Source organism: Nannobrachium achirus (assembly GCF_963921795.1).
Source record: "Nannobrachium achirus genome assembly, chromosome: 17".
Classification (NCBI taxonomy): Eukaryota; Metazoa; Chordata; class Actinopteri; order Myctophiformes; family Myctophidae; genus Nannobrachium; species Nannobrachium achirus.
Genome location: NC_137824.1, coordinates 39441229 through 39463350, shown reverse-complemented (window position 1 = coordinate 39463350; position 22122 = coordinate 39441229). Strand labels below are relative to the sequence as shown.

The 22122-nt window shown below is 40.0% G+C and overlaps 1 protein-coding gene across 1 annotated transcript; it reads left to right on the top strand.

Annotated features, from left to right (window-relative positions):
- Positions 1-969: 969 nt before the first annotated feature.
- On the top strand, positions 970-13262 carry LOC308302477 (uncharacterized protein). Its single transcript, XM_080746732.1, has 18 exons — positions 970-1140; positions 1973-2145; positions 3113-3192; positions 3312-3365; positions 3467-3550; positions 3747-3822; positions 3938-4135; positions 4269-4328; positions 6001-6005; positions 7603-7712; positions 8900-9072; positions 10011-10108; positions 10642-10701; positions 10811-10894; positions 11061-11139; positions 11306-11518; positions 11643-11705; positions 12117-13262. The coding sequence occupies exons 1-18, from the start codon at positions 1004-1006 to the stop codon at positions 12122-12124; spliced, it is 1755 nt and encodes a 584-aa protein (XP_080602858.1). The 5' UTR covers positions 970-1003; the 3' UTR covers positions 12125-13262.
- Positions 13263-22122: the final 8860 nt, after the last annotated feature.

The window sequence follows — 22122 nt, the reverse complement described above, 5'->3', positions numbered from 1 at the left end:
TGAGGTATTTCCAATTTGTTATACTTTTACTTCTATTCTACTCCACTACATCTCGGATCCAAATATTGTACTTTTACTCCACTACATGCAGATATGGGCAGTATTTGAAATACATGTATTTCAAATAGGTATTTGAAATACTTTTTTGCATTTTGAAATACCGGTAGGTATTTGAAATACTTTTTTGTATTTCAACTTTACAGATATACATTATATTATAAAACATACATAAACCACTTTAGCCCTATTTTATACATTGGCTATGTGATTAGATAACAGCCGACCTACAAGCTCACAACGGGCCGCATAGTGACCTGTTGTGAGCTTGTAGATCTGCTATTTTCAAACATGTTGTCTTTACTTTTGGTACTTTAAAAAGTACATTTTCATGCCAACAAGTTCATACTTTTACTCAAGTACATTTTGTATTTCAGACTTTTACTTTTTCAACCTCTGCATAGTAGCCTACATACATAGATACCGTAAAAATATTAATTGTGTCACTTAATTATCCTCAACCACTTTATGGACCAATTTGCGTTGTCACTGGTTGTTACTGGGTTGTTATATTATGATTTGCCTTAAAAGTTATTTCAAACTCATAAGCATTATTATGTAGTTAGTGGAACCTACGTTCAGTACAATTGATTGTATTGGATTGTTTATTCCTGGATACAGTATTAGGCACTAATGAACAAAATACAATTGCGTTTTTATTATAGCCTACTTATCATTGCAATTGTTTTTGTTGTTGTTCTTCTTAATATTATGACATTTTTTAAGTGCGTAGGTTAGTCCTGCGCATTATTTCACTGAATGTCTGCCTCTCACAACAAGTGATGATGACTCCAGTCAGCCAATGACAGCCCTGGTCACTTATTTTCAGTCTAATCCAGAGCACCTAGAACTCGGGGACTTTCCAGGGGTCTGCATTTTTCACTTCACTTTTCCTTGGAGTCTGCCTGCAGTTTCCGTATTTACGAGGGTATAAGATCCATCACACATGTGTCCAGTTAATTACATTGAGGACCTTGACAAGAGCTTGAAGAACATGGAGACTTCTCAGAAGTATGCTCCAGTGGCCACTGGGAGCCTGGCAGGGAGTGTGGAGGCTCTTGTCCCCCCAGAAACAACCTCAGGGTGAGATACGCTTGATACAATATATTTATATTGACATAAAAAAAACGAAATCCACATAGGCTGCTGAAATTATCATTCATTCATGATAAAGGCTATCCCTCTTTTTCACCCTTTTTTTTTTTAATGTTTTGACTTTGACTTGAGAGATTTAGTAAAGAAAACAGAACTAAGTAGAACAACTTATAAAATAAATAGTAGGCCTACATCAAAACTTAAATATTAAAAATGTTCAAATACAAATTTTCAAATACAAAGTAGTGGAGAGTGAAGAGCATTCACAATTCCCTTAAAATTAGTGAAGGTGTCTGCCTAGCAACTAGTGATGCCTCTAATATTATTGGTTCAAAAATATGTAGCCGAAGAAAACACAGTTGTTCATGTAACCTTTCTTGGAAAAGATAAATTAAAAGGATAAACAGTCTGAGATATTATTTCAAATAATAGTTAAGACAAAAGTCTTCTCACTGTTTATAAAATTACAATGACAAGAACACAAAAAGAGGAAATAAATGAACACAGGCTCAATAACAAAAGCAGAATACAAACAACAAAATGTAATAACTAAATGTAGTTATTTAGTTAACTATAGGTTAATCTTGCTTTATAACTGAGAATTTTCTTCAGATTTTTTATTTTTATTTTTCCTCACAAATGTAATTACAAGAAAAAACTATAGTTCAGACTTTAAATACAGTGGGCGGAGATTGGCCTTATTTGCCAAATTTTTGGATATGAAATGTATTTTTTTTTTGCGTTTTCATTGTTCTCTTATTTTCATTGACAATAATGTTTTATAACATGTTTGCATTTTCCTTTGACTCTGTGCCATTAGGGGTTCCAACAGACGTGCATTCAAGGTAGCAGGGCTGACCACACTGGCCTGTCTGCTACTGGCCAGCCAGGTGTTCACTGCCTACATGGTCTTCAGCCAGAAGCAGCAGATCCAATCACTGCAGACCAACGGCGAAAACATGCACAAAGAGCTGAAGAACACCCGAACCCGGAGTAAGGAAATAAAATACATTGTACAGGGGGGCAAATAGAATGATAAGAAGGAATTACCAGAGGAAATAATAACAATGTTAATAACTTTATTTAGTATGATTAGTTTCAGAAGATTTTTATGAAACTATATTCACAGTAGGATATGATGAGACTAATCTTCGAGGGAGGAAATGAAAAGGGAACAGACTGGAAATGTTGCAGAACTGGTTTGAACACTGCAGTAGAGAGAAGACAATGAATGTCAGTGAGAGTACTACAGTATATGTGACTTGATTAAATTTGATTTGATACGGTACGCACTCAGTTTTCAAGTAAATATCAAAAAGTAATACAAATCTAGAAAAATACGGTATGAATAAAGACATTGCTATAATTCAGCTCTATCAGTTCCATATCAGTAGTTCTGGTATGGTGGTTTAACCATCCTACAATGGAGGGTCCTGTGTCCTTTTGTCATTTTAGCTCTCTAATCTAGATTGACCCTATATAGGATAGTTTTAAGCAGGACTGACAGAATGGCATGGACTAGTGGAGGTGGAAACCACTGTGCTACAAATCTGATCTAGTCCTAGATTACGATAGAATAGCATTTTTACAATTCTGTTCACATTGCCATCATTCATCTTACCCCTTGAGCTGTGTCGGACTTGTGGCCAGAAAAGGACAATTCGATTTTACTGACACATTGGCAGACCTAGAGGAGAAGGTATCACCACCCTTCGAAGTTGAAATCATTCATATACTTCATATAACAGTATTTACTTATACTAGTTTATGATTATTGTCGTTTTGTTTTAGAAGCCTTATGTATCAATTTCAGCTCTTAGTTGTTATGTACAAGACCAAGGACCACAATGGAAATAGGTCTCTTATTTTATTGTTGAAAAGCATGTATTTCATGTACATGATGTCACAAATCACAAATCACCCACTCACTAGTCTGTCAATTTCCCCCCATCCTTCCCAGTAGTGCCAGCTGTCCAGATGGCCATGCCTATGAACAGCATGCCTCTGTTGATGGACTTCAGTGAGGATGAACCCATGAAGGTACTTTCATCAAACTATAGATGGCAGCAATTTTGTGAACTGAAATGAAAAAGGCAATGCGGCACTAACCAGCATCATTGATAAATATCAATCTATTAATATTTGTACTATGCCACCAGACTGGAGGACTGGAGGACAGTGCTTTGGAAGAGAAGGTGAAGGATCTGCTGCAGGTGAGTCCAGCACGCTGGCGGATGCCCACCAGTTTACATTGACGCCAAACTCTTCTGCACTTGTAGATTTTCATTGGAACATGACTTGTGTTTCCCACCAGAACTCCCAGCTGCCTCAGTTCAATGAGACATTCCTGGCCAACCTGCAGAGCCTGAAGGAACAGATGGAGGAGAGCGAGTGGAAGGTAATGTGCACGCCACGCACACACGCACATGCACACGCACCCTGACTGCTCCCAGGGTGCTGTTTTAATAACGCCCACTGTTACTAATAGTTAAGCATGCAGAGGACAAATTTGCAAATGTGCTCTAACAAAAATACCCCAAAGGATTGGGGACTAAATTATGTATTATTATATCTAAACACATTGTTTTCCACAGGGCTTTGAATCCTGGATGCGTCATTGGCTCATCTTCCAAATGGCCCAGCAGCCACCTGCAACCCCCACTCAGACAGGTAAATGACATGTAAACACTACTGTACTGTAGCCAACATGGCTTCTCCAACTTGACAGTTTGATCCCCACTGAAAATCTAACCGGACTCCTATCTTCTAACTATCTGTCCCTCAGCCGCTGTGGTCGAGACTGAGTGCCAGAGGGCAGCATCCAGAAAGCTGTGGCCCGGGACCTACAGACCCCAGTGTGATGAGCAGGGTGGCTACAAACCCAAGCAGTGCCATGGCAGCATCGGGTACTGCTGGTGTGTGGATGCCAGCGGATCTGAGATTCCTCAGACTCGCACCCGCGGCAAACTCCACTGTCACAAAGGTAATGAGAAAGTCAGCATCCATCTACAGTACCACCAAGATGCCATTTTGTATTGTTTATTGTTGCACTGTATGTGCAGCAGCCACGAATGACCACACTAAGGGTTTCCATGTGCTCTGTTCATTTCTCCTAGCCCCTCATCGCATGATGGCTTTCCCCAGGATGATGCTGATGAAGGACTTCAGCGACGGTGGTGAGCATTTCAGTTTGCCATTGAAAAATCTGCACTGCAATTTTAATTTCGTTTCATTTTAATCATCATTCTGTCGTCTTTTTTTTCAGATGAGTGAGAGAACTCGATCAGATCTGACTTCAACAGCATCTGACTTCATCAGCTCTTTCTATCAGAAGTCAGATTGCTCTGAGCTTCATATATAGCTATACCGGAATGTTCATGATTAGTCATGAATTCTGTCTTTTAATCAAAGCTTTAACATAACCGATTCCAGCTGAACCAATAGTATTACCACAAGGGAGTATTATCCATTGGATGCGATTTTCTGATGTATAACAATGCAAATGTTGGTCCTCTTTTTATTTCTTGACATTGTATGACACACATACAATACGTTTGAACAACCTAAATGACTGAATGTGGATTTACACTCATCATCAGTCCCTTCTCACAGTGTGAAATATCTGTACTTAAGTGTACTAAAGGGAGTGGAACTTCCACTGTGGAAGTGTGTCGTTTTACTTCATTTCACCGTACAGAGGTACAGGCCTACATTATGTCGAAAAGATTGATTCCTTCTCACATCCTCTCACTGCAAACTGTTTTAAACCTATCCATTTATAAAGCATGAATTAAAGTCATACTGGTCTACTGTGGTCTGTGTATTAAAGATTAATTGTTCTCAATTTTTACAATATAACTAATATTGTAAGTGCTTTTTTACTTAGCAAATATAACACCACTGTATTTGTTTGTAGGCAGCCATTTTACTTTCTTAACCTTCATTCTCTTACTCTGTGTGCCCACAAGTCATATTTGTCATTGTGGCTTGTTTTGGTTTCATTTTGTAACCAGGTGACTGTTTGACACGATATAAAGCTATAACACACAGGGCTACTGAATCTCTAAGATTCTTATCTACCACTTATTGATCATGAATACAGTAATTGTAAATTCCTTTTTGTCTATCTGTCTATTTAGATTGGTGTTTCACAATATAAAATGGAGGCATTTAGCAGATGCTCTTATCCAATGCGCGCCAGATCTGATCTATACCATGAAGCCTAGTCAACCAATGACTGGATAAATGATCACATAAGTAGAGGTCAAAGAAATGTAGTCCAATAAATTAACTATATATTATATTATAACAACATGCTATTGCTATCTTAACATTTGTAGCATTTGTAGTCAAGCAATCTATTATAACATTTATGAAGAGTTGAGTTTTCAGAGTCGAGTCGAGGATGTTCTGAGCTTTGGCCAGAGCGTTTTAGACAAGGGATGAACATATGGCAGTCTGTGTTTGCTGATGTACGTACATGTGCATGGGAAGGGGTGTACAGTGGTGTGGATCATGTACTGAAAAATGGGTGCCATGTCCGTGATAAATCCTGTCCTTTGTCCTTTGTAAATCGTCGCCAATGTTTTGAATTGATTGTGTGCAGCAAGTTAACACAAAGGTGAATATATGAAGGGAAAACATTGGAAAGGTTGAAGACCAAGGTGTGTCCACGTTATAGTTTGAGTGAGCATGCTGGCAGATGACTGAGTTTTAAATAAGGAACTGGGCAAACTCCTTGGTAAGGAAGGGTCATGTAGGTTTGTACAATGCAAACCTACTGTACATGATCAAGTGATGGCTGTGAAGGGGAAATCTCAACATTCCTACGTCCCATGTGTCCGACAGGCCGGGTTAGGGTTAGGTTTAGGTGTAGTTTTACTGAGGTGTGTGCCTTGAAGGATAGATGACCGTCCAGGTCCCGGACCTCTCCCAGGTTCCTGGCAGTTGGAACAGAAACCACCAGGTTTTTAACAAAGGAAATGGAAGGATCCTGTAAGGTGCACGACTTTCCAGGAAATAAGAGAAGCTCGGCTACTGTGAGATGTCAGAAAAGCATGATCTTAATCTGTGTGGCAGAGGGAAGGAAGGAGAAAAACAGCCGAAGTGGCATCAAGCATATAGTGATAGGAGAGCTTGTGAGCAGAACCAAAGGATCTTGTTGTAGAGGGAAACAAGACAGGATTCCAACAGCATAGCTCTGACATCGTATGGTTTCAGTCCAATCCAAACCACCTTGACTTCCATTATAAAATATAAAACATATGATTAGTCCAGCGGTTTGCGAGATTAGTTCTGACCACACAGACAGACACATGCTAATACTGTAGATGGCTAGTTTTCTACAGTGCCACGCCTTAAAAGTAAGTGACCAAGTACAGACCCCTGGTGGACCCTGTTCAGTTAAATTTGAACAAAAGCAAATTACCTCCCAGAATAGAATCGTTTAGCTTTCAGACCTTTTCTAGTTAGATCTTCCGTCATAGGGAACACCCTTAGAAAAAAGGGGATTTTGTTGTTCTAAGTGTACATAAATGTAACAGCAGTCACCATTTAAACACCCTGCCACGTCACTTTCACTTTAGATTGTCATGCTTAAGAGAAACTCTTAAAACAATCTGTTCATGTCCATTTAAAGGTTATAATTTACCAAACAATTCAGATTATAAAACTTCATAAACAAGTCCGGGTCTAATAACAGTGCGGCTTCCGCATGGAACTCCATATTTGGGCAAATATTTTATGACAAGTGGAACTAGTTAATTATGGGCAAAATATTGGGGGGACATACAGTACATACAATAAATAGATGGCTGTCCCATTTTAGTGCCATGCTGTACATTTTTAGTTGAGCCACTTTGTTTAATGTGCTTTTCCTCAATCTGTCCGTTTGAAGAATATTATTTTCTTGACTTTTCCACATCACAGAACACCTTGGATTAAGACAGTGGGTTGTAACTGGGTTCTTATATTATGATTTATCATAAACAAATATTATTATCATATATCTTTGTAATTATGATACCAAGTAGGCCTACAGATATCCAGTTTATTGTAGTGGTTTTATTAAATCATAAGCTTTGTTGTAATAAACATGGCGTTAGTGGTACTTGCTTTCATTACAGCGTATTATTATATGCAGTTATTATCATTATTAAACCTTTTAAAAGACGTTTGTTAGGTTAGTCCTGCAAAATTCCACTGATTTCTTGCCTCGATCAACAAGTGATGATGCTCCTGTCAGCCAATGGCAGCCCTGGCATTTCTTTTCAACCCGGCCCACATCAGCTCCATCCAGGGGACTTTCCGGGTGTTGGCACCTTTCACTTCACTTTTCGTTGGAGCCCACTGCGTACACACACACCTGACATATTAAAGACACATCAGGAACTGTAAATAAATAGGTTAAGAGGTCTAAATTGTTTTTTATTTTATTGAGAACCTTAACAGGAACTTGAAGAACAAATGGAGGAGCAAGCTCCACTGGCCACTGGCAGCCTGGCTGGCAGTGCGGAGGCCCTTGTGCCCCCAGAGACAACCCCGACAACCACAACCAGAGGGTGAGATATGTTTGTTCAATTAAATCCCGTGGACTTCTGAAATTATCATTCATTCTTTAAACAGATAAACAAACCAGAAAACAATGTTTTCTTGTAAAAAAAAAAAAAAAAAAGTAATTACAATTACAAAAAAAAAAAAAAGCATATACATTAGCAAAATGTTAAATAATGTTAATTATAAAATACGTTTTAAATGGTTAGGGTCACTCATAATATTAAAGGGTTACGTTTTCAAATAACAAATAGTGGGGAGTGAAGAATTTTAAGGAAAGTGACTGCCTAGCAACTAATGATGCCTCCAATATGATTGGTTCAAAACCAGAGAAAAACATAATTGCTATTTATATAACTTTTCTTAGTAAATAAGAATGATAAATGAAAGGGAAAAACATCTTAAATTTTACTCAGATTTAATCAGATTCAAAATGTTGTCTTATCACAGTTTTGAAATGACAATTACAAGAAAACAGAAGTAAGGAAAAAAAAACAGAACACATAATAAAAAATACATTAATTTTGAACAATAACAAAAAGTAAAGTAATGTAAATATAAAATACATGATCAAACCTTGTATCAATTATCAGAATATTAAATGTTTTCAAATAAATTGTCACAAAGAGTGTTCACTATTCTGAATGTGTCTGCCTAACAACTAGTGATGTCTCTATTATTATTGGTCCAAATATGTAGCAGAGAAAAACATAGTTTCTATCGAACATTTCTTATTAAAAAGAATGATTAATGATAAAGGTTAAATAACCTGAAACGCAAATAAATCAGTGTTAGTGTTTTTGTCTTATAACATTTTTAAAAAAACAGATCATAAAATGAAATAAAAAACCTATACAGCAACAAAAAAGTCAAATAATGTAAATGAAAGACACATTCTCAAAGCCCTGTATTACAAAAACGATTCAAAGTTTTCAAAAAACAACGAGTGTTCACAATTCTCTTGCGATATACTGTAAGAGAAGGAGTCTGCCTAGCAACTAATGATGCCTCTAATATTATTGGTTCAAAAGCAGAAAAAAACTTTTGTTTGTTTTCACTTAACAAATACCAGCTTATACCCCCGCCCCATAATTCTCTAATAATACATTTCTTTCCACTAATGTGAGATACATGTTTCCCATTTTCATTGATACTAATTCTTTACTCTTATTCACATGTTCCTCTGTGCCACTAGGGGTTCCAACAGCCGTGCGTTCAAGATAGCAGGGCTGACCACACTGGCCTGTCTGCTACTGGCCAGCCAGGTGTTCACTGCCTACATGGTCTACAACCAGAAGCAGCAGATTAGTTCACTGCAGACCAATGGTGAAAACATGCGCAAAGAGCTGAAGAACACCCGAACCCGGAGTAAGGAAATAAGACATTGTACACACATTGGCTTATGGGGAATGTGCAATACCACAAGGAATAACCTAATGTTAACGCTACTTTATTTGTAAAGAAAAGTAGTACAAATTCTATATAGGCCTATTCAGGAGAGATATATTGCATGGCAAATACATGAGACTAACTGTTGAAGGAGGAAATGAAAATGCAACCGACTGGAAATGTTGCATAACTGGACTGACCATATTGCTGTGGTTGAGAAAAGGAATTTGACTTGATTGGTATGCTCACTGGGTTCAAGTAAAAACCATTAGTAAAGTAAAGTAAAAACTACATAACAATATAAATAATAAATATCAATAGAGAAACTTTTTGGTGGCTCTGGTATGGCAGTGGTTTTCCCATCCCACCTGGTGTCCTTTTCTAACTAAACCTAGTTTGACCTGGTGGGATATAGTTTTCAGCAGGACTGACTGAATGGCACTGGATTAGTTTCACATAGCATATTGTCACCATTGCCATCATACATTTACCCCTTGAACTGATGCAGACCTGTGGTCCACAAAAGGTCAAGTTTATTTTACTGGCACATTGGCAGACCTAAAGGATAAGGGCCGGTTCCTGGCATAAGCAATATAAGCGGTCGCTTAGGGCCACAACCAAAGCATGTATCCCCTATCCAAAAACTAGCGTTATTATTCTAATATGCCCTCCCCTTTCCTCCTTCCCCAACTTCATTCTAGGCCTGGCTGCCTTGATTCATGAGCAAAGACATTTTTGATCTGTTGCTGCAGATTATTTTAGGTGGCCCTCCACTGACGGATGCACGCGTACGTGTGCATCCGTCAGTGGGGGGCCACCTAAAATAATATTGCATAGGGCCACCTGAATCCTAGAACCGGCACTGAGTCTGGTGTCAAAATGACCTGATTAATCTGCATGTACTCCCATTCCTGCAGTGCCAGCTGTCCAGATGCGTATGCCTATGATGAACAGCATGCCTCTGTTGATGGACTTCACTGAGGAGGAGGCCGCAGCCAACTCTCATCCCATGACGGTACTTTCACACTGTCTGTCACTAGGTGGCAGCAATTCTTTTAACTGAATTGGAAAGGGATTGAGCACTACCTTGATGATTTAGGCCTAGAAGTATTTAATGCTTTAACTATTGAAAAATCGTTTCAAGTCTTTGAATATATCTTTTTTGAAAGCGAACATTTGTAACTTATTTTGAGATCGATAGTATGTGGCCAAATTCATGTAATTTTGGAGGTGCTTGACATGAAAAAGTTTGAGAACCACTGATATAGAAGAAGGATTTAGAAGACATTTATAGAATCGGGTCAAAAATATTCACGATTTTTCAAAAATAGCAGATCTACAAGCTCGCAGCAGGCACTCGGTGCCACGCTGTGAGCTTGTATATCTGCTATTTTTTTAATAGTTAAAGCATAAAATAATGGTTAAAGTTTTCAAAATCTGAAGTGACACAGATTTGCGTTCAGGCCTAATTGAATTGGAAACTGGGATTCAGCACTACAGCATCATTGATCATTTTGATATTCATATTCTTTTCAATGTTGCCACCAGAAACTGGAGGACACTGCTGTGACTGTCAGCATGGAGGAGCAGGTGAAGAATCTCCTGCAGGTAAGCACAGCTGGCAAGTCTGCCACTCCTTGGCTACATTAATAGATTCTTCTGTACTTGATTTTCTTTGTAGTAGATTAGCACAACTTGTGTCTGTGTTTCTCACCAGAACTCCCAGCTGCCCCAGTTCAATGAGACATTCCTGGCCAACATGCAGAGCCTGAAGCAACAGATGGAGGAGAGTGAGTGGAAGGTAATGTATACACAATTGCACGCGAACACATATATAAACCATACACACACAAGCATGCACGTACTGTGCGCACGCACGCACACAAGCACTCATGCACTGACAACCTGTGGCCTACGTTCTTATTATGTGTGTACAATGTTTATCTAAACACATTGTTTTCCACAAGGGGTTTGAATCCTGGATGCGTCACTGGCTGATCTTCCAGATGGCCCAGCAGGCCCCTCCTCCAGCCCCCACTGAGAAAGGTAAATGTGATGAAAACACACATAGCAACAATTGCGTCTGCAATTGGACTGTTTGATCTCTGCTGAAAATCCGGTTAATCCTGCAGTTCTATGCTGACAATCAATAATAAGAGTTATTGACCTGACCTATTTTCCAACACCATACTGTACTCTTTCCATCCCTCAGCCGCCACTCTCATCCAGACTAAATGCCAGGTGGAAGCAGCTGTCCGAGGTGGAAGAGTGTGGCCCGGGTCCTTCAAACCCCAGTGTGATGAGCTTGGCAACTACAAGCCCGTTCAGTGCTGGCACAGCACCGGGTACTGCTGGTGTGTGGATGCCAATGGAACTGAGGTTCCTAATACCCGCGTCCGTGGCAGCAGACCCGACTGTGACAAAGGTAGAGCGCATTTAGTCAGCATATTTAAATGATGTATATATTATATGTGTTGCACTGTATGTGCAGCAGTCATGAATGTACACACTATGAGTGTCCATGTGTTCTGTTTATTTCTCCTGTGTAGCCGGCCCGCGTCGCATGATGACTTTCCCAAAGATGATGCAGCTGAAGGCCTTCAGCGATGCTGGTGAGCATTTCAGTTTACCATTAAAGGGCCAGTTCACCTCTGGGACAACCAGATCTTATTTTATTGTTGTTTGGGGTAAGATCAACACAATCCTGAGTAATTGTTTGTGTTTAATCTGTGTTTTGAGATATCTTAGTATTTCAGCATGAATGATGATGCATTTTGCATCATATGAGTCATCATGCTGCATCATATGATGCAAAATGCATCATCATTCATGCTGAAATACTACTATATACATATACTATACTACTATAACTCAGGATTGTGTTGATCGTGTCCCAAACAACAATAAAATAAGATCTGGTTGCCCCGGAGGTGAACTGGCCCTTTAAAAACTCTGCGCTGCGATTTGTTCTACATTTCAAATGGCTAATACACATAATCATCTTTCTGTGGCTCTGTTTTCAGATGAGTGAGAGATGAGTAGCCTCGGGATCCAGGCATTTAGAGATGAGTGACCAAACTCACCAACATCTTACTTCATCAACTCTTTCCAGAGCTATCAGAAATCAGATTCCTTTGAGCACGTCTTGAGCATACTTTGTTGTCATACTGTGCGACATTCAGTTTATTAGTCTTTTTAGCAACAACTCTGATCAACTCCATTTGACAGCATTTATCTATACGGAAGTACCGCTCAAAAAGGAACGCAGCCGGGTCCTATACCGCCCAAGTATATTTTGGAAATTATATTGAAAATGGTATTTATTCATTTCAAAATACATAGATTAATACATTCCTGGTACATTTCCGATGCCTATGTCATTTTGTCATGACTGTTGGGGGCAGTCACTTGCCAAAAAAGAAAAAGGTTTAATCGTTTTTAGAGAAGTTGTCAAAAAACACCAGAAGAAAATACCAGTTCAAGATTATTTAATAAATAATAATAAAAGTTACACAGTATGACTTTAAGTGTGCTTCTCAAACAGGCGTCATATATACAGAAATAATCATGATTTATCCTATCATACAGTCATTTAATCAACCTTTAAAAATGTCTGTCATTTAATCACAAATTTATATTTCAGTAATCAGTAATCAGTCATAAATCAGTAAATAAATATCATTGCATTTAATTAAAATGTTACTGTTTTCTTTCTCTTTAAATACCCTGTAAAGTAGTAATAATATGTTTTCTCAGTTTGTCACTCTGCAGAATAATGGGTTATAAACCACCCAGGCACATTTTAATGATAATTCACTAGTAAATTAATCCATGTATGTCATAGAATCATGATTTAGATCTGCCCAAATAAACAGAAACTGAGAAATTGTGAAAAACTGTTTAAATTGACCAACTACACAAACCATTACTACATAGTTCACATTTTCAGCCATTACTTTTTAACCTTTATAATGTCTTAAGGAACAAATAATTTAATTTCCTTTACAGGGTCTTTAATACATTTTTCTTTTGAGGTGTTCTTTCTCAAATAAAGCATATCGTCGTTGTCGGGTGGAAACCTTGTATGTCCAAGACCGTTCGTTTTGTATTTATCATTTTAAAAATGAACTAAACTAGTGAAAATAGCAGATCTACAAGCACACAACGCCTCGCACCATGAGGCGTTGTGTGCTTGTAGATCGGCTGTTTTCACTACTTTTGTGCGACAGCCTTGTATGATGAAGCAGGGCTTTACTTGGTGAAAAGAAGTACAAATTTGAAAGTTGGAGATACGAGGTTTCTGCTCGACAGTGACGATATTATAGAAATTGAGTCATGGGATTGGAATGGATAAATAAAATGCATTTTTCCAAAAGAGTGATTTAGTCCGGGAGCCGTGGGGGTGAACGTGGATTCGCCTGTAAAAGTTTTTTTCTCAACTGATTCTTGTAGCTTGGGGTCACCTCTTAAGGATTCAAGATGATGACCAGTGATATCCATTGAGCATTTTTTATTATTAATAATCAGGCATTAAGGGGTTAATAATAAAAAATGCTCAATGGATATCACTGGTCATCATCTTGAATCCTTAAGAGGTGACCCCAAGCTACAAGAATCAGTTGAGAAAAAAACTTTTACAGGCGAATCCACGTTCAGCCAAAAATCACCATTTGGCTCCCGGACTAATTCAATTGAAAAGGTTGTGCTGTTGAGCCTATTGCTACAAATGTACTGCTATGTACAGTATATACAGTATAGTCTGTTGGAGCAATATGTACTGTGATATACAGTACATAATGTAAGTACAGTATGTATTGTCTGTTTGGGCCTATATACATAACAGTGTATGTAACAGTGACATTATAAAAATAAACAGTACTCGATTTGACATTGCTTGCTTTTTGTGTGTGTTTCCAAGGTTTAATGTTTGATTCTTTGGTTCAAAGAGTTGTTGAGATTCGTCTAATAGTATTTCTCAATGGGGGCGGTACAGCGGCTACAGCCCCCCAGGAGGCATAAGGAGACAGGGGGGGGGGGCTGGAAAAAATGTTTTTAGGGGGCCCTGCCGCTCTGAAGTGGTTTGGGGGGATGGGGGGCATGATGAACATGATACTGACCATGACATTGTCACAATACTGGTCTCAAGGACCTCTGGGGGTCCCCAAGATCTCTCTTTGAGAACTATTGTGTTAGATCAGGGGAATTCAACTGATTGTGAACGAGGGACCACCACCCTGACTTTAAGAATCAACCTGGGGACCACTGTTGTGTTGGGAGGGATATGGGTTGAGATTGCTATGCAGTACAAATCACTGTTTCTCAGTCCACACTCCACAGACTAGTGGTCCATGGTATAATTAGACCTGCAGGTGGTCCATGGGAAAATGTTTTTAAATGGTATTAACATAAATAAAATACCGTTGTCAAATGTATTAAAATATGTTTACATAATATTCCAAGACAATCAAATGACACTTTTTGAATTAATAGGTGTGGTGTGGGGAAAAAAAAGCTTAAAATTAAATAATGATTGTTAAGGGCTTGATTTAATTAATTCCACGATACTACTTGTAACAAACGGTTACCCTTATTCCATTCTCTAACTTTATCCAACCTAAACTCATGTTAACTGATATACTGATCTGTATCTTATGCATGAGTGAGCAGGCACATAATTATGAATATTGGCACATTTCCTGATACTGGTAACTCAATCCTTATTGAGACATCCCTATTCTGCGGAATGTCTTACCCTCCAACTTCCCAGTAACTGACAACATTGACGCATTCAGCAGGTCATTGATGCACTGTTCCGTGGACGAAAATAAATAACTAAATCTTCACTTCCCTTAGTTCCCTACATTGCTAAATGCAAGGGCCACAGGAGAACCACATGAAATATCTTCATGGACCCACCAGCCCTTGCTGTTGGTGTCATGGTGTGTGTGTGCGTGCGTGCGTGCGTGCGTGCGTGCCTGCGTGCGTGCGTGCGTGCGTGCGCGCGCATGTGTGTGTGTGTGTGTGTGTGTGTGTGTGTGTGTGTGTGTGTGTGTGTGTGCGTGCGTGTGTGTGTGTGTGTGTGTGTGTGTGTGTGTGTGTGTGTGTGTGTGTGTGTGTGTGTGTGTGTGTGTGTGTGTGTGGTACCAAAAGTTAACTTCTATCTTCAGGTGTGTATCGTCACTCAGTGAACATGAAACAGTTTTCTGTAGGGAGGAGGCCAGGGTGGTGCTAAACGTAATGACTTCTGTTGGGGGAAACTGAAACCTGATTAGAGTAATCATAAATACAGGGGTTTACAGTAATCCTCTGATAATGCCAACAGAGAAGTGGAAATAAATCAGGGAAGCAGATGTAAAAAAAGAGAACAAAAAAAGAAATAAAATAGGACCATGGGTGCTACTGGTAACAGAACACCTCATAGACCACAGAACCCAGCAGAAAGGAAGGTGAGTTTTTGGTTTCACAAGAATATTCTAATATTGATGTCATGCCATGGCCTATTTTATCATGAACATTAGTGAGGACCTATTATATGAAGACAGGTTGAAAAGTGGTGAAGTCCTCCTTTAACGCTTAATTGAACCTAAAGGGAAATTGCATCAACAAAAGTTGATACAGCAGCAAAGAAAAACATAATTTTCAGTGAACAAAATAGGCAATTTGACACGCCAAAAAAGAGAAGAGAAAAATATTTGCAAGGATAGGCCTGTACGTAATTATCTATCTATAAATGCGAGAAGTCTCTGCGTGTGTGTTTGTAATCCGCGTATCTCGAGAACCGTTCGTCCCACCGGCTTCAGATTCGGCACGCGCGCTCCCCGCCGCGGCACGGAGTGCAGTGCCGGGCCTCGACCCGACCCGACCCGACGCGCGGTTTTCCCTAACCGGCGCGAAACGTTCGGAATCTCCTTATGCGGAAATCGGCGCAAAATCGGCGCAAGCGCTGACTCATTGTGACATCACTGCAGTGCCGGGTGCAAGCACTGAGTCATTGTGACATCACTGCAGGCAGATACAGGGGCCTAGCCTCGACCCGACAGACTGAGATCTCCATATATGGGCATATGGGCAGATACAGAGATCTCCATATATGGGCAATACAGGGGCCTTGCCTCGACCCGACAGATATCTCCGTATATGGGCATAAAAGGGACACAGACAGATATATCTCCGTATATGGGCATAAAAGGGACACAGACAGATATATGGGCATAAAAGGGACACAGACTGAGATCTCCATGACAGATATCTCCGTATATGGGCATAAAAGGGACACAGACTGATACAGAGAATGGGCATATGGGCAGATACAGAGATCTCCATATATGGGCATATGGGCATAAAATGGACGCAGATATATGGGCATAAAAGGGACACAGACTGAGATCTCCATATATGGGCATATGGGCAGATACAGAGATCTCCATATATGGGCATATGGGCATAAAATATGGACACAGATAGAGTATATGGGCATAAAAGGGACACAGACAGATACAGAGATCTCCATATAATGGGGTTTGCATTAAAGGGTGGGGCATTCATTCCCTATTTACATCGTTCCCGAGTTGGCCAGGTCGCAAACTCCATATATGGGCATAAATGGGCACAGGCAAACAGATGGTCAAACCAGGTCCTACAGAGATCTCCATATATGTCAGAAAATGGACGTAGACAGACATATCTCTCCATATATGGGCATAAATGGACACACGCAAACAGATGGTCAAAACGGATCCTATGACAACAGGTATAATGGGGTTTGCATTAAAGGGCGGGGCATTCATTCCCTATTTACATTGTTCCCGAGTTGGCCAGGTCGCCGACTAGACGCTCGGCCGCCCGAAGGGCGGCCGAGCTTCTAGTATACAGAATGAGCCACAATGCGATAATGAAGGATGTGTTTCTAAGAAGCGAATGAATCTACAAAGTATTGCCTCTGACAAATTCTTTCCTCTTTGGATTTTAGGTGGACAACCCCTTCACTGAGTGAGATGGCACTGTTTCTACTCCTGCTGCTGGGGCACAGCTTAAACTCAGGAATGGCGACCTGTAGCATAGACCACAAACATTGTGTATGCAATGCTACAGACATTAGCAACCCAAATAACATGCTTCCTTGTATAGATGCTCTAGAACTGGAGCTGAAGGATGGCAGGCTGGATGTGGATCTCACTCCTGGGTTACAGTATTTACCAGGGATAGAGATAAAGATACACAAATTAATTTTCAGAAATGTCAACGTGTCCTTTGTATTTCTGTCTTCCCTGATCTCAGCGTTGTCACATTCTGTGGTTGATGAGATTAGCATTATTTCATCAAACCTGGAGATTGAACAGGCCACAATGTCAGACGCCAACCAGTGTTCTACATCTAAAGCCTCTCAAATCAAAACCCTTCACCTGGAAAATGTGACAATGGCATCCTCCCTCCTAAAGCCTTCTAATCGGGCATGCCACCAATGGCTGTTAAGCCCTCTAAATAAACTTGATGTGGTCCGTTATGGCCTGGCTGAAATTGAGTGCCACTTGGCTGGGCTAGTAGAGAAACTGACTGATCTGGATCTGTCGGAGAACCATCTCTCCGAGACAAACCTGCAGAAGCTCTCCAATTGCTCGCCCCAGTTGCAAAACCTGACATCTCTCAGTCTGAGAGACAACAACCTCACCTCTCTACAGCAATTGTGTGAGATTGTCCTGCGTTACGCTCCTACCCTAGCCAACCTTGATGTCAGTGGCAACAGCTTCCCCAGATTCCATCGTGTGGACTGTTTAGAGGAGATGAAGGCCCTCCGAAGGCTAAATGTATCCCGCTCGGGGCTCACTAAGGTATCTCCATTCCCTAAATATTTGGAAGTGTTGGATCTCAGTCACAATGCCCTGGAGGCATTCCACAGCCCACCACAGGGCCTGAAGGAGCTCTTTCTGTCCCATAACCAGCTCATAAGACTCCCCTCACTGGATGGTCTGTCTACACTGAGAGTGCTTCATGTGAACGGGAACCAGCTAGGCACTCTGTTGAATGGAACGGATAAAGGTGTACTGGAACAGTTGCGCTTCCTCAGGGCAGGAGGGAACCCCTATCAGTATGACTGTGTCCTGAGAGAGACCTGGACCTTTCTTATGTCCACAGCACACAATGTGCAGGTTGAGGACTGGCCTGAGGGTTTTGTGTGTGCCACACCAGTGGCCCAAGAGGGGATTCGCTTATTTGACCTTCCATCTCCTGAAAGATGCGTGAACCCTACCAGTGGGGCTCAAAGCACTGTTTCGCTTTACTGCCTATTCTGTTTTCTCTGCTGGTTCATTGTGGTGTTTGACTCGTGATTCCCGATGGCTTCCTGAGGCAGCAACCTTGTTTGTACAAATCTGGAAACCAATGAACCACTTTCAACCTCAAATGTTTAGATTTTTATTTTTACATTTTGCCTATGATATGACCAAAATAGGGATTGATTATTAATCAATTAAATTAATCAATTAGATTTGTTTGATTAACTGTTTCAGACTTAGACAGGTCACACACATTTGCATGGGAATAGATACTGAAAACAATGAACAGAAATAGTCACTCAAATGATTGTGTGTGCCAAATGCTCTAATGAGAACTGAAATCTGGATGTAAACATTGTAAACACTGTATGAATCTATTACACTGAACATTCTGCGAGGTAAGAAATTGGAGAGTTTTATTGTTGCAGTTTAACTATACTATCTGTTAGGCTTTGCCTGTTCCCTTTTTATTAGTTGTTTTATTGCATTTCCTGTTTTATTTTGTAGTAATGTTTTATTGTGTTTTCTGTGTTATTATGGATTTTGTAATTCTGTCTAAATGTTTTAATATCATCTTATATATCAACATGTTTGATGTATAATAAACCTGATATGTTTGGATAGCCCTATAAATGTTATGAATTTCATCCGTTACATGCCTCTAAAATGTAGGATGTTTTTAATTAGGAAAAAGGTTCTTCCTCATAACTCTAGACAACATACAGGTATGATAAACACGACTCAGTTCATTTTAAGCAGATCTCAATTGCCCACTAGTATATCGGTTCACAAGAACACTGTAACCATATCTCTTCCTCTGTTAAGATGGAAAGCACTGTAAGTGAGTAGGCCTACTATACTGTACCAAATGTACGACTGCAATGCCACGCAAATGGAGAACAGATTAGTTTGTGATTAGAGGAAGGAAGAATTTTAAAGAACAACTTTGTTTTTTTTTACAACAAGGGTTCATATTTTAGATTGATGAGCGTGAAAATGTTTTCATGTATTGCTTTCTATCGTTTTAGCGATTTTAATGATTTTGATTTCAGTGGGTGGGGGTATGCGTACAAGTGGCTAAATGTGTATTTTTAGACACAATAAGTTCATTCCCAAGAATAAAAGATGCACCACAATCTTTCATGGGCAGATGTGACTTACACTTAGTAGTGTTACTACTGTAAACATTAATGAAGAAATCACCGGCTTATTGTGTCTAAAAAGACATATTTAGCCACTTGCATGCATAACCCCACTCAATGAAATTAGAATTGTCTAAAACAATAGAAAGCAGTACATTTCCAATAACGCCATGATTACAGTAACATAGCAGACAATTTAAACACAAATAATTACAAGATAGACAAAATGTACAATTACAGTTAGATTTCAGACTCAGAGTATTCCTCACAAGTATTTGAAAGCGGCCATAAGTGAAATCAAGTTCTCCGGTTTCAAAACTGATTGTAGACAGTTTCACATGTGAGGGCTATAGAAACGAAAGGCCGTCTTTTACCCAGTTTGGAGCTAACAGTGGGTATCTTTAAAATAAAATAATCTTGAGAACGGGTGTAATGATGGCCATTTTTAGGTTCTAATAAGCTGTTAAGATAATTAGACAATTTCTTTAGTAAGGCTTTGTAGATCAAAATAGTGCAGTGCTGTTCTCGTCTTATAGCCAATGAAGGCCAACCGACCTTTTCAAGAAGCCTACGGTGATGTATTAGAAACCCATCTCTAGTTCTAAACCGGAGGGCCGAGTGGTAGACCGCATTGTTGGTGAAAACAGAAAGAGTGTGGACTGTGGACTACAAATCTGGAATGAAAGAGATAAAATATCAGTTGAACTGGTATTCATCATCTCATCAATTCAGTCTCTAGAAGATACATCCATGGCTCTAATATGTATGTTTTTATTTAGGAAAGAAGTTCTTTTTCATTTGATCAAGTTATAACTCTAGACAACATACAGGTATGATAAACAGCTATTTGTAGCTACTGTATTGTATGTTTTGAAATATATATTTATAACAAAACTGTTATGTTGGTCGATTCCCTGACTTTGAATATAAATACAGAAAATTCACACAGGGTTTCTCCAGACTCTCATTGAGGCCATTTCTAGCGGTTAATGGAACACTGTTGATTGGTGGGAACCCCAGGACAGGGAAAGATGGCTTCCAAATAGACCACGGTATCATCAAACAGGTGAGACACAAACCGGAAGTGCATTCTCAACAGTAGCAGCTTCCATGGACTGTTATACTACTACTACTAACAGATGGCAACTTTGTCTTAGGTTTTCCGCTGCCTGAAAATCCGGTTAATCTCTGCAGTTCTATGCTGATGTAGCCCCCACAGTTAGTACCAGCCATGAACCAGCGACAACAGCCCTGCTGATCGGGCTCAGCCCTATTAGCACGACTGGTTGTGCGTTGGACTGGCGAGTGGGAGTCCCGGGTTCAATCCCCGCTTCCGCGCATCACTACAATCTGGCGTTGTCGGCAGGATAAGGAGCGTGGTATCCTCGCGTCAGGGACAGGTCCGCGTCATGTGCTGCGGTCCACGGCGTGAAATGTGAAGCGAGTGGGCGCGCTCCAAAGATCAGGGGGGTGATTGTAGCCCCCACAGTTAGTACCAGCCATGCACCAGCGACAACAGCCCTACTGATCGGGCTCAGCCCTATTAGCACGACTGGTTGTGCGTTGGACTGGCGAGTGGGAGTCCCGGGTTCAATCCCCGCTTCCGCGCATCACTACACTGACAATCAAGTGTTATTGACCTGATCTATTTTCCAACACCTTGTACTATAGTATACTCTTTCCATCCCTCAGCCGCTGTCATCCAGACTAAATGCCAGGTGGAAGCAGCCGCCCAAGGTGGAAGAGTGTGCCCCGGGTCCTTCAAACCCCAGTGTGATGAGCTTGGCAACTACAAGCCGATGCAGTGCTGGCACAGCACTGGGTACTGTCTGCTGGTGTGTGGATGTGTGGAACTGAGGTTCCAAATACCCGCACCCATAGCAGTAGACCCGACTGTAGAAATAAAGATGATACTGTTGACAAAAGTAGAGCCTGCACTGCAGCTATGTGGAAAAGAACGAGTACTCTACTTTTCTCAATATAAGCCTTATTGGCCCAGCACCCATAGTCCATGTGCATAATCTGTGTATATTTAAGTTCGCACTGACCATGATACTGAAATGATACTTGATACTGACCATGATGCTGATATGATACTGAGGTTTACAGTAATCCTCTGATAATGCAGGCCAGAGAAGTTGAAATAAATCAGGAAAGCAGAAGTAAAAAGAGAATAAATGAAAGAAAAGGGGACCATGAGTGCTGCTGATAACAGAACACTTCATAGACCACATAACTCAGAGAAAAGGAAGGTAAGTAATTGGTCTCATAAGAATATTCTAATAATATATAATTGCAATTTACATTGGTCCTGTAAGATATTAAGTTAATAAATAATGAAGGCAGCTGACAATACCAATACATAAAAAAGAATATATATTTAAACTATTTACAACTTGAAAATACTATGACTATAATAGCATGAGCCATATGTGGTAATGAATGAAGGATGTGTTGTTACGAAGGGCTAGGAATTAATCTACAAAGTATTGCCTCTGACAAATTCTTTCTAATTTTAGGTCGACACCCTCTGCTTCCCTGTGAGATGGCACTGTTTCTGTTTCTGCTCCTGCTGCTGGGCCACAGCTTAAACTCAGGAACGGCGTGTAAAATAG

What these genes read in the sequence shown, in the direction of transcription:
- LOC308302477 (XM_080746732.1), top strand. Translation starts at nt 1,004, where the DNA reads ATGTGTCCAGTTAATTACATTGAGGACCTTGACAAGAGCTTGAAGAAC. An exon ending in AGGTGAAGGATCTGCTGCAG is followed by an intron (nt 3,366 to 3,466) that starts GTGAGTCCAGCA and finishes GTTTCCCACCAG; the next exon opens with AACTCCCAGCTGCCTCAGTT. An exon ending in TGGAGGAGAGTGAGTGGAAG is followed by an intron (nt 10,895 to 11,060) that starts GTAATGTATACA and finishes GTTTTCCACAAG; the next exon opens with GGGTTTGAATCCTGGATGCG.